This window comes from Lipotes vexillifer, unplaced genomic scaffold (genome assembly GCF_000442215.2).
Source record: "Lipotes vexillifer unplaced genomic scaffold, Lipotes_vexillifer_v1.1 scaffold835, whole genome shotgun sequence".
Lineage (NCBI taxonomy): Eukaryota > Metazoa > Chordata > Mammalia > Artiodactyla > Lipotidae > Lipotes > Lipotes vexillifer.
Genome location: NW_006774135.1, coordinates 2315370 through 2327440, shown reverse-complemented (window position 1 = coordinate 2327440; position 12071 = coordinate 2315370). Strand labels below are relative to the sequence as shown.

At 62.0% G+C, this 12071-nt stretch overlaps 2 protein-coding genes across 2 annotated transcripts in view; one reads left to right on the top strand and one right to left on the bottom strand.

The window, feature by feature from the left end:
* Nucleotides 1–4888, top strand: part of LRRC47 (leucine rich repeat containing 47) — an 11860-nt gene extending 6972 nt beyond the window's left edge. The window contains exons 3-8 of the mRNA XM_007448982.1: nucleotides 1537–1995; nucleotides 2719–2835; nucleotides 3463–3578; nucleotides 4034–4136; nucleotides 4397–4486; nucleotides 4640–4888. Of these exons, the coding sequence (XP_007449044.1) occupies nucleotides 1537–1995; nucleotides 2719–2835; nucleotides 3463–3578; nucleotides 4034–4136; nucleotides 4397–4486; nucleotides 4640–4888 (1134 nt within the window). The remainder of the gene's footprint in view (nucleotides 1–1536; nucleotides 1996–2718; nucleotides 2836–3462; nucleotides 3579–4033; nucleotides 4137–4396; nucleotides 4487–4639) is intronic.
* Nucleotides 4889–9328: 4440 nt separating this feature from the next.
* On the bottom strand, nucleotides 9329–9860 carry SMIM1 (small integral membrane protein 1 (Vel blood group)). Its single transcript, XM_007448958.1, has 2 exons — nucleotides 9751–9860; nucleotides 9329–9455 (listed from the first exon to the last, which is right to left on the bottom strand). Exons 1-2 carry the CDS (start codon nucleotides 9858–9860, stop codon nucleotides 9329–9331), a joined length of 237 nt encoding a protein of 78 aa, XP_007449020.1.
* Between the last annotated feature and the right edge of the window lie 2211 nt (nucleotides 9861–12071).

Here is a 12071-nt window from a genome sequence, read left to right as displayed (position 1 = left end):
GGGGGGGGGGGCAGGACACAGAGAAGCCTGGAAGGGCCACGTTTCAGCCCATCTACCCACCTGTCCAGTCTCGCCTGAGAGCGGGGGGAGGCCTGGAGAGGCACCAAACAGTGACAGGTGTGTGACGTCCGGTTAACCCACAGCCCGCGTGACCACTGAGTGCTTGGTCCCCAGTGGTAACTGGAGACCGTGTCAGGCTGACCTTCTCTTTCTCCATTTCTGGGTCGACTGCAGGATCAAAGTCTGCTCTGCAGTTGCTCCCTCCCTCCCGAGCCTCCGGTCCTGCCACGCGGAGGCTCCTCTGTCACCCTCTGTCAGGCACCCGCCTGCCACACCCCTCCTCCACCCTGGTTCTTCCGGCCCCGAGCCAGAGTTTCCTTCATAACTGGGGTTTGTGAAGCTCCCTTAAAACCACCCTCTGTGTCAGCCACAGCAGACAGCATCTTGTGGATAGGGCCCCTGCCCCCCTTCCCAGCTGGTGACAAATCTGCCACCCGCTGTGGCCCAGCTGTGGTCATTCGGGGCCGAGGTGTCCCCATCAGGACCAGGACTCCTCGCTAGCCACGTTGCTGTGGGCGCTGCTCCCTGAGTGCGAGGAGGGGCCTGCCTGAGCGCTCCCGGATCTGCAGCCCCTGGGGAGGCCCCTGCCGCCCGTCACTGCCTCGCTGTCCAAATGCCAGTGCCCTGCGCTTACGCCCACGAGACCAGATTATAGAGTTTCTCCCCAGGCCCCATGTCAGGTCCAAGCGAAGCCGAGCGGGGCCCATCCAGAGCTTGCCACGGGCCCTGCAGGAGAGCGGGAAGAAGCCGTTTACTTGCAGGGCTACGTGCTGCCTGGGCCGCCTGCGAGGGCCGAGTCCCTCCCGCGGCACAGGACCCTGCCTTCTGCCCACCACGTGAGATGTGGCCGCCTGGCCCGTTTCCACCGCGTCAGCGACCGTGATGGCAGCCGCAGCAGTAGTCACAGAAGGTTCCTTCTCACGGGCCGCAGGGTCTCACCAACCTCCTTATGGCGCAGGAGCAGTAGCCCCCGCTCCCTCCTCCCGCGTCACCGCCAAGGGCCCAGGACCGTCCCGGCATTGACGCTGATTCGCTGTCTGTCACACACGCAGGATACCAGAGCACAGGAGCATCATGCTGTGCTACTCTTGCGCTGTTCTTGCCTTTCTGCTCATTTAATTAAAGACAGCTCGGCGCTACTTTGTGGGGAACCTGTTTCTCATGTAAAGTCCTTATTTGTTTATAACCAGACATTCCCCGCGTTCCCTGTTGTCTTTTTTTCCCTGTAACTTAACCGTCGATGGGAAATTCTGCCGTGGTGGTTACTACGGGGACACGGTGGTCACGCAGCACAAGCAAGACCCGCAGCACTTCACAGAGGCGACTGGCAGTCAGGCCACTCGCGCCTCCTCCGAGGAGCCCGGGGCACTGCATCCGTGCTGGGCGCTGGGCTGGGGGAGAGGCGTGGGGCTGAGGCGGGGCAGGCGGCAGGAGGGCGGGTCCCGGGGGTCTGATGCGTCCCGGTCTCCCTCGCAGACGCTGGACCTGTCCAACAACCAGCTGAGTGAGATCCCGGCAGAGCTGGCCGACTGCCCCAGGCTCAAGGACATCAACTTCCGGGGGAACAGGCTGCGGGACAAGCGCCTGGAGAAGATGGTCAGCGGCTGCCAGACCAGGTCCATCCTGGAGTACCTGCGTGCCGGGGGCCGCGGGGGCTGCCGGGTCCGGGGCAAGGCCGAGGGCCCCGACAGGGAGGAGGCGCGCAGGAAGCGGCGGGAGCGGAGGAAGAGGGAGTGCGGCGAGGGCGAGGAGGCGTGGGTGGACGAGGCCAGCCGGCTGCTGCTGCGGGTCCTGCACGTGGCCGAGAGCCCGGCCCCGCTGACGGTCAGGGTGAGCCCCGGGGTCGGGGACGTGCGGCCCTTCATCGTGGGCGCCGTGGTGCGGGGCATGGACCTGCAGCCCGGGAACGCGCTCAAGCGGTTCCTCTCCTCCCAGGTGGGTGCCCGCGGCGCGATGGGGGCGGGGAGGACGGGCCGGGGGCGGGGCGACCACCGCTCCTGCCGAGCTCCTGGGCCCGGCCCGGGTGGGGTGGGGTGGGGTGGGGTGGGGTGGGGAGGCGACCCGGCGCAGTCAGCGTCCCTTAGTCTCTGCTGTGCGGGTGGGTTTCTGACTTCCGCAATAGGTGACATGTTCAGTCTCATATGAGAGAGTGTTAAAATCGTCAGCCCTTGCCAACGTGTTCTTGGGTGACTTGTTTAGTGTTTGTGAAGTTTCAGCTAGACAAACTTAGAGTTCGTTGATCTGTGAAGTCTGCCCAGCCTTTAAAGCAAAAAGCACATCCTTGCACGTGGGCAACCCCGAGCGTGGCCTGCGGGGCTGAGGCTGTACGTACGTACGGGGAGGAAGCCAAGCCAGGAGCTCAGAACTCGAAGATCAGTGTTTTGGAGGAAAAGCTTGCTGGGGTTGTTTTTAAGTCACACTTCTGCTTATTCAGTCATAAATTTTAGCTCGAGATGGGTTCTTTGAAGTCTCAAGCATTGCACAGCAGAGTTAGGGCGAGAAGAAATTCTGCTGATAAGCAGATACCAGCTTTCCAGCGGAGGTTCCACAAAATAAATACTTGTCTGGGGAGGCTGCTCCGGGGGGGCTGGGGTGGCAGGGGCTTGCCCTCCGGCCTTGACATACTGAGCTCTGCCTGCCCTTGAACTTGTATTGCAGACAAAGCTGCACGAGGACCTTTGTGAGAAGAGGACGGTGGCCACCATCGCAACCCACGACCTCAGAGCCATCCGGGGGCCCCTGCTGTATGCCACTCGCCCCCCAGAAGACCTCAGGGTGAGGCCACGCATCCCGATGTTCGCAGTTTGAGTGTTCCTTGTGTGTTTTTCAAAAAATACACGTGCAGGTGGTTGAGTCAGAGCATTTTGGGTAGAATCTGACCCTTTTCTGCTCCCAGCAGGAACATAAAATAAAACAGGTTGTGCTGACAGTTACTTGATAAGTAAACTCATCAAAGGAGGTGGTGATTTGAAAGTGGTTTCCTTCACCTGCTCGCTAACTTTTAACCAGAAATTGTGGTTTATATCCCAGTTGCAAACCCCCTGATCTGGGGTTGACCGCAGTGTGAGTTCTGCCAAGGCCCCGCTCCTGGTCTCTCGGGTTCCGCATGAAGCACCTCGGGCCCCCGGCGGAGGAGGGTTCCCGGGGGGCTGGCTCCGGCCGCTGGCCCCATCTCTTCCCTCGGCCCCCTCAGAGCCACAGGCATGGAGCCGCGGCTGTGCATTAGGCGGGTTTCAGATTCAGCCCCCGGGGTGACCTCTGAAGGCACAGTATATCTGCACGTGACATGGGGACAGCCTCTATCCTCAGCTCGCTGGACGTCCACCTGGAGGACTGTCAGCTCTCAGAAGCCTCCCGCTGGGACCCCCAGCGACAGGCCAACGTGCGGTGTTCACCCCGTAGATCATCCCCTTGGGGCGCCGGGAAGTCAAGGCCAAGGACCTGGTGCGGCAGCTGCAGCTGGAGGCGGAGGAGCACAGGAAGCAGAAGAAGAGGCAGAACGTGTCGGGCCTGCACAGGTGGAGCCCCTTTCATCAGCCTGTGCCAGTGCGGGCACTCCCGCAGCTGCCCGAACTCAGGAGACCTCCCCAGCGTTCGTTCACACTCCTCTCGGGTTCTTGGGGGCGGGGGGTGGTAGGAGGATCCCCCGTAGCCCCGTGTCGCGTGGCTTCAGAGAAGCAGGTGCCAGGAGTGCGGGCCTTGTGTTGTCTCAGAGGGGGGCCCTCCGCATGTCCACCAGGTGCACAGGGAGAGCGCGCCACGGATGAGGGGCAGCCAGGCCTGCTGCGCTTGATCCAGGTCAGGCTCGGCTGGCTCGGGCGCCGGGGAGGCCCTGCGAACATCTCCTCTGAATTGGCTTGTGTCACGTGCCCTTGACCTGACACCTACTGTGTCCAGAGAACTGCGATTCGTCCACTCGCCTTTAGGTGTGTTTCCACAGCTGTGCCTGTTACCGGTATTTCTTCTCACCCAGGTACCTTCACCTGCTAGACGGGAAGGAGCATTACCCGTGCCTCGTGGATGCAAACGGCGACGTGATTTCTTTTCCGCCCATAACAAACAGCGAGAAGACGAAGGTAGGCGGTGTCTGCCAGCGTCTGGCACCTTTGAGACCGCGTCACGTGTCGCGTTCACGCGTGTGGCTGTGTGTGCTCGCTGCCGCCCATGACTCGCCACGTGTGCCGCGCCCCAGTGTCTGTCTCCCCTCAGGCGGGCGGCAGTCCGGATTTGTGTGACACCGTCTTACGGGGTTTTCTGCAGATTAGACCTTGCAGTTGCTGGGGTCTGCTTGTGATAACTTGATTCTTTCCTGAAATCTTTCTAATTTCTGTTTAAGATTAAGAAAACCACTTGTGACCTGTTTCTGGAAGTGACGAGCGCCACCAGCCTGCAGATTTGCAAGGACATCATGGACGCCCTCATCCTGGTGAGCGTCCTGCCCCGCCCATCCTGCCCACCGAGGCTCTGGCCCCGCGGGACAGACGGCGCGTCCGCTGCCCTTTGCCATCTGGGTGACGGCAGCCTGTCTTCCCTGGGTTGCCTCTAATCTCTCGGTTGAAAAGATATTTTTCATTTGCAGAAAATGGCAGAAATCAACAAGTACACTTTGGAAAACAAAGACGAAGGTTCCCTCTCCGACCACGAAGTCGATGCCATTCCTGGACAAGTCCCGGGCCCCAGAGCGACTCCCGGTGCTGAGCAGGCTGGGAGCGCCCCGCTGGTGGTGGAGCAGGTCCGGGTGGTGGATGAGGAGGGCCACCTGAAGGTGGTGTATCCGTCCAAGACGGACCTGGACCTCGCTGCCGCCCACGTGACTGTGCTCCGCTGATGGCCGGGCCACTGCCCCAGGCTCCCAGGGAGGCACTGTCGGCTGCACCGGCTCTGCAGGGCTTTCGTGTGGTGATATTAAATTATTCCTTCACCTCGGTAGTTTTTAAGATATATGCATTCTTTGTTCAGTTTTCCAGTCGATTCTGTCATAGGGGGTGCCACGTTGACATGCGCTGAAGTCATTTCACCTTTACAGCACCGAATTGACTCTGCCAGTGCTTTTAATGAAATCACTTGAATATTGGAACTAACTGCTCAAAGGGTTCTGAAGGCATGTAGCCACACAGCAAATCACTGTATTCACAGGGGGAAAGGAGACTATAATTGGTGTGAATATTTAGTTCTAAGTTGAGAAGCTGAACAACATGCATTTTACTGAGCTGCACAGTTATTTTTCTACAATACAATATCTTTTAAAGTCCTAGGGTTCCAGCACTGCAGCTTAGAAATGTGGGATGTCATGGTTTCCAGTTGTTGTAAACCGTAATCTTTTTATAAAAACATTTTTTAACGTGACCTTAGAATTGGCAAAATCCTTTTTCTTACTGCTGCTGTAGGATGCTTTGGGGGTGGGAGGCAGGGCTTCCGGGAGCGACGGCCCAACCCGCCTGCTGCACTGGCCGGACTTGGGGAGGGCGGGGGCGTCAGTCGACTGTAAACCAGCACCAGGGCCGTGAGGTGTCACACCTGCGTCTGGAGGTCAGTGTGCAGGTTTCCCACTGCAAAACAGGCTTCCATGCTCAGGGCGGTCAGCCGTCATCAACTTGCTCCAGGACGGGGGTGGCAGTGACTGGAGGAGGCATGGGGAGTTTGATGCCAGGAATCATGGAGCATGTGCCGGACAAGGGCGTCTCAGCATCTGGCATTCTAGGTATTTCCAGCTCTGAGTCGGCAGTTCACTGACCTCACTGCTCCAGGAGCAGCCGGCACAGGAAAAACTGACACGCCAGCTTTTTTTTGTTGAGTGAACTTGTGTTCCATGGTCTTTGACCTGCAAAGGACAGTTTATGTGTTTTGTCAGAATGACATGCGGCTGGCAGGCATGTGCGAGAGCGCCCCCCCGGACCCAGGCGCGTAGCAGTCAGAGCCAGACCCGCGTGAGGCCCACACCCCACACGCCGGGCCTGCTGTACAACCACGTGGGTTCCCCAGGGCCCGGCCAGCCCTCCTCGAAGGACATGGCGGGGCTGCCTTGACACCTGACCCAGCTCTCTGGTCACTGCCAGGACTGCCCTTCGTCGGCCCTGAGGCAGCCGTGCTTAACTGGGCTGAAGTGGACACCAGGTGACGGTGTTCCCCAAACCTACCTGACATCTGTGTGCATCAGTGGCTCAGGGTTGTCACTTCATGACCCTCGGGCCATCAAGGCCGCAGATGCTGCGGCTGATGTGGGCGTGGGCATTACGGCGAAGCCCTGCTGGGAGCTCCGGGTTGGGGCCGCAGCTGAGCTGCCCTCTTGGCACCAGGCTGTGGCTTCGGCGGCCGCGTGGCACCAGGTCTAGGGCCGCCTTGATGTTGGGGAGCAGCCGGCCCTGCTGCTCTTCTCTGGTGCAGTTTGGTTCCGTGTGAAGTTTGGAAATGTATTCAACTTACAGCAGAAAACCCCTTTGACGTTTCTTTTTCTTTGTCAGCCGACCCTCTAATAAAACCATTTAGAAGGAACATCGCGGCTCCTTCCCTGTGAGTCCTTCCTGGGATTTCTGGAGGTGCGTGTTGGAAGTGTCTGTGGGGAAGCTGAGGACCTGGGACCCTCTTGCCAGCAAAGAGTGAGAGGCAGTTATCTCCCGTCACTCGGGCCTGGCCCAGAGAAGCTGCTGCCCTTGATCCCTGGGTCCTGGGAACCTGCTCCTGTAGCATCACCAGGTGGACCCCACCCCGGGGCTTTCCCAAAGAGGTCAAGTTCCTGGAACCCGCCTCCAGCAGACCCCAATCCTGAATCTCCTGTGGGGAGGGGAGGCCAAGGGTCCTGTCCCGTCCTCTCCCATCCCTCCCAGGGCTGTCGGGACGCCACCTCCACTCTGGCCACTCGGGTCTAGCTGGGGCCCCAGGGCACGTCTCTCTGAGATGGCCCGTTGGAGGAGTGTGCCCCGCGTGCCCCTGCCTGTAGCCCCCCACCTGCATGGGCCAGGCATCTGGTGCCAGTAGGGCCTGGGGCAGGGGCTGCTGCGTCTCCCCCAGGCTCTGGGCTGGTGCACCCAGCTCTCCATGCTGAGACCTGCTTGGCCGTGGGGCACACAGGACGTGGCCAGCCAGATCCAGGCCAGACCCCAGCACCGTCCACGGTCCACGGCCGCCCGTAAGGTTCCCCCCGATCCTGGGGAGCAGGCCTCGTGAGGACGCTGGGTGTCACCCAGCGGTGCCAGACTTAGCCGGACAGGCTCCGAGGTCACTTCCTCTCCCCCAGCTCCCGCTGCTGGCTGCCCCTCTTCGCCCCGTCCCACCTCCCTGCCTTGCCTCAGGCCAGTCACATGTGACCTGTCCATCCGCAGACCTGCCCCTCACCAGGGGCTACTCGGGGAATGCGGCCCTGGAGCCGAAGAGGCCTCGGAGGGAGTGGGGGGCAGGGGCAGCGGGGGCCCCTCCCTCCTCCCTCTGTCCCACGCCCTCGCCCCACTCCTGGCCGAGGCTGCACTGGGCCTCGGGGAGGGTCAGCCCTTGCACCTCCAGCGACGACCACCGACCACTGAGAGCCTCCGGAGGCCACGCAGCCAGGCCAGTGGCCCCTGCCCGCCTCCCCACACCCTCCACCCCAGTGCCCGTCCTGAGATAGCCAGAGGGGACTCCAACTGGGGTGCTAGGCTGAGGCCAGACAGGTGCGGGCCAGCTGGGGCCCCCTCCCTGGTTGTGGCCAAGCAGGTGGGGGCAGAGTCTCTCCGGAGACAGGTGCTGAGGCGTAGAGACCAGGGCGGCTGGGACAGACCCTCCACCACTGCCCTTAACCTGCTTGCCCTGCCCCCTGCCCCGCAGCAGGCCCTGCTGAAGCACCGCTGCTGGGAGACCCCAGCCCAGCAGCAGGCTCAGAGCCAGGGATCACCTGGGTGGTGCAGCCCCACCGCATGCCCGCCCGGCCCGGGCAGACTTGCAGTGGGCCCGCTGTGCCCTAGGCCAGTCCCGTGGGGTCTCTGCCCTCCCTGCCAGCTTGGCCTCTGACACCCAGGTTTGCTATGAGCCATAGGGATCCTGACTGTCCCTCGTCTCCTGCCCTCAGTTCTGGGGTGAGGATCAATTCCCTAAGAAGGTGTTTCTGGCAAGGGGCTGCGGGGTCTGGGGCGTGAGTTCACAGCAGGCGAGGGCCAAGGGAGCCGGAGCAGAGCCGGCAAGGCGCTGTCCATGGTCAGGAGAGGCAGGAGCAGGTCCAGCCACATGCGCGCCCGCAGGGCTGCCCCTGTGCTCCCACCTCCCGGCAGAGGGCCTGGCCAGGATGGGGCACGTCCCAAGGCCCAAAGCCAGCGGGAGGCTCACAGGCCCTTACCCAGGCCTCCCGGCCGCTGTCCAGATGCCCTCCAGCTGCCCTCACATCGGGGGCCGTGAGTCACGCCTCGCCAGGGAGACCCACGGGAGACCCACGGGAGACACCGTCATCCGTGTTTTCATTTCAACAGACATTTAATGACGACCTCTGTGTGCAGGGTCTGGGCCTCCTACAGGGTGCCGGCGGAGGGGCCGGGCTCCTGCAGGACCCACTCTGTGGGGTGGACAGCCCTGGGGAACGTGTCCATCTCCCTGGAGGGAAGATGCAGTGGCGGGTCTGGGACAAGGGCTAAGGCCCCTCTACACAGGAAATGACTCAGCCCCCGGGGAGGGTGGACGGACAGAGGAACACACATACACCCCCTCAGAGCCATCCTTTCACAATGGGAGTCAGAAGGGCCAGAGAGGGCAGGGGCCTGGTCAGGGCCACACAGCTCTGCACAATGCCCACCCAGGGAGGACCCCACCCTGGGGCTGGCAGGCCTGTGCCCTCGGCTGCGGGGAGGAGGGGAGCTCTCGGGGCCCTGGACTGAGGGCCTAGCCTGGGTGTATCCTGCAGCCCCAGCTCAGGCTGGGCCTGGTCTCCCAGCCACGTGGGCCCCTGGGTGGCTGTGTGTGCTAGGCGTGCACATGTGTGTCCCTGTGTACCCATGTCCCTGTTTGGCTGTACGCCTGTGGATGCCTGTGACAGCTGTGCACAGTGGTGTCCCCGTGAGCTTGAGGCCAATATGTGTGCCCCCTGTGCCCCTGGAGTCTGTGCACTGGTCGGGGGGGAGAGTGTCTGTGTGCATGGTGAGGGGCTGTGTACACAGAGGGGAGCCTGTGTATAGAGAGGAGGGTCTGTGTATATGGGATGCTGTGTACACTGAGGTCCGTGTAGACTGGTGAGTCCGTGTACACGGAGGGGTTCTCGCACACGGGGCGTCCCTCCGAGCCCATGCCCCTGGGCACATGCTCTGGGCAGCGTTCATTTGCACTTGTGCACGAAGTAGCCGGTGGTGTAGCCCAGGGTGAACACGACCCAGAAGAGGGCCACTCCACCCAGCACCTTCAAGGAGATGCCCAGCTTGCCCGAGCACAGCTTCCGGGAGACCCTAGAGTGAGAACCGCAGGCATGTGAGCCCCCAGGCGGCCCCCAGGGTGCGGGGGGGGCGGGGAAGGAGAAGGAGGGGGGCCCAGGCAGGTGGACTGCGGAGGAGGGCAGCCCGGGGGGAGCTCTGGACTGGAAGACAGGAGGGAGGGGCGTGGCGGAGACACCGGGGAAGGTGTGGGGCCCAGGTCAGCAGAGACCGCCTGGGGTGGGCGCCCAGTGGGCGCAGAGAAGAGGCTGGCAGGAAGGATGGGAGGGGCCTGCGTAGGGCCAGGGGGGCCCTCCTCCCAGCCCCTCACCTCTTACAGCCCGAGGCCTCCTGTGCGCCGGGCCCGCTGGCCACGCTGACTTCATCCCGGCTGCTGTCCTCCCACCTACTGTACTGGATGCTGCTCTCCTGGGGCTGCATCCTGGGGGCCACGGGGCTCTGGCGGGAGGGGCAGAAGGTGGGCTGAGCCTCCTAAGACACACTGTTCCAGACCCGGTGAGGCCAGAGGCAGGGTTCGTGTGGCCCTGCTTTTGGGGTGAGGGTCTGACTGGGGGCCGTGACCGGCCAGGTGGGCTGGCTCTTTGCCTGCATCCTCTCATCCAGCTTGGGAGGTGACCAGGATGCAGAGGGGTTAGGCCACTTGTCCAGGGTCACGTGGGAGGAGGCAAGAGGGAATTCCAACAGGGAGTCTGAAAGTCTGCCAAACCCTGCCCTTAGGAATGCGAGTGGCTGCTTTTCCACCCAGCCTGCTCCCCCAGGGCAGGGGTGGGGCCTCCAGGCACAGCTGCTGCCACCCTGGAGGGCCCCTGGTGGGGGCCAGGTCACCAAGCCTGATAACTAATGGCCTTCCCTCCTCCCATTCCTGCCAGATAAGGCCCCAGAGCCATCCCTGGAGGCTGGGAAGGAAGGGGCCGGGGACAGGGACGGGGCAAGCGGGGCAGCCGGACTGGGGGCAGCTGGTACAGCCTGTCCAGTAGGGGGAGGAGGCCTGCCTGGCCTGCGCAGCAGCAGCAGCTGTGTCCTCTGGCCTATCCGAGTTGCAGCCCCTCCCTCACCCACTGCTGTGCCCTGCTGGGAGTCCAGGGGCTGGGACTTTGCTCAGCTCCCGCCAGCCTGGGAAAACCTGACCTTTTGTCCAGGTAATCTGGGACACAGAGGCTTAAAAGCACAGTGAGCCACTTAGCAAGAAGCGAACCCAGAAACTCAGGAAATCAGGCAGTTCTTAAACCCCCGAAATGGTTCCACGTTTGCCCTTTCCCAAATCCCAGGCCCATGGGTCAAAGGAAGGGAGCTTGTCTCAAAGCCACAAAGCCTGTCCTTCCTGTGGGATCCTGTGCTCTGGGGTAGCCATGCAGGCCGGGTCTCAGGCCTGGGGAAGGCCAAGCATTTGTTGAGCGTGGGTTCTGCTTTCCCAGGGTGTGTCCAGGAAAGGGGCTAAGGGCCAATTCTGTTAGCTACCTACCTAATGTCCACCCCCTCCCTCCTGTGGCCAGAGTCCCCATCTTGTTCCAGGCAGCAGTGTGCCAGCCCAAAGTGACAGTCATGGGCTAAGACAAGCTTAATACTCTGACCCCTGCTTTCCCATGTCACCCAGATGTGAGCAAGGTGCTGGGGTGCAGCAGGGGGTAGGAGGATTTTGCTTTCATGAACAAAAGAACAGCCACTTCCTTCTTCCTGCCTTGAAGTGATGGCTGGAGCTGAGCAGCCACTTTGCAATCTGGATATCCTGCCACACCAGCCCAATGGTGCTGAGTCTCCAAAGCCACACCAACTGCCCACCCATGAGCTTCTTGATCTGAGGAGGGTCAAGCTCAATTTGTGCAAGCCTGGGACAGTGGGTTCCTGTTATTTGCAGCAGAGCAAGCTCCTGACTGACGTGGATGGTGGCCCTCAAGTAGTCCTGGTTGGAGAAAGCCACCAGAAGCTGGTGAGGTGCTGGAGCTGAGCTTCTGAGGGCTTCATTCACTTGCTTGTAATGGTCTGTCCAACTCACACGCGACGGTCACACAGTGTCACAGGACCCTGGGGCTGTGCTGCCTGGCAGGGACACCTGCTAAGCCCTGGGACCCTCAGGGGTACCACCGCCTCCTGGGAGTGCGTGGGGACAGAGAGTCCTTGGCACACAGGGGTTGCATATACATTAGACCCCTTCACCCCTAAGGGACCTCCAAGGAGCCCACAGCTTACAAGGGGAGAGTCCCGGCGTTGGGGGTCGAAGCCTCTGCGGTCCAGGAAGATGGTCAGAGCCCGGTCAGTGATCTCACCTCCTCCCAGCCCGCAGTTCGGGATCTGAGGAGCCTCAGATGCCTCCAAGCTTAAAGAAAGACAGAAAATAAAGAAAAGGTGAAGAGGAGCGAGCGGCGCTGCCAGGGGCAGGGAAGGGAGAGGGGCCCTGGGGCGTCCCGGGCGGCCAGCAGGAGCAGCGAAGGCAGTTAGCCTCGGGGTCTGTGGGCCCGGGACAGCCTCGACCCCGCCCGCACCCCAGCAACTCCTCTCTCCCGGGCCGGCCGCTCGCAGAGGCCGCGGCCTAGAGGGGCGGGGTGCTGACGAAACCAAGACCACCACCTCCTTCTACTCGAGGAAACCGCACGCCGACCCCGTGTCTCACCTGGCTCGACAGCCCCCGGCCGC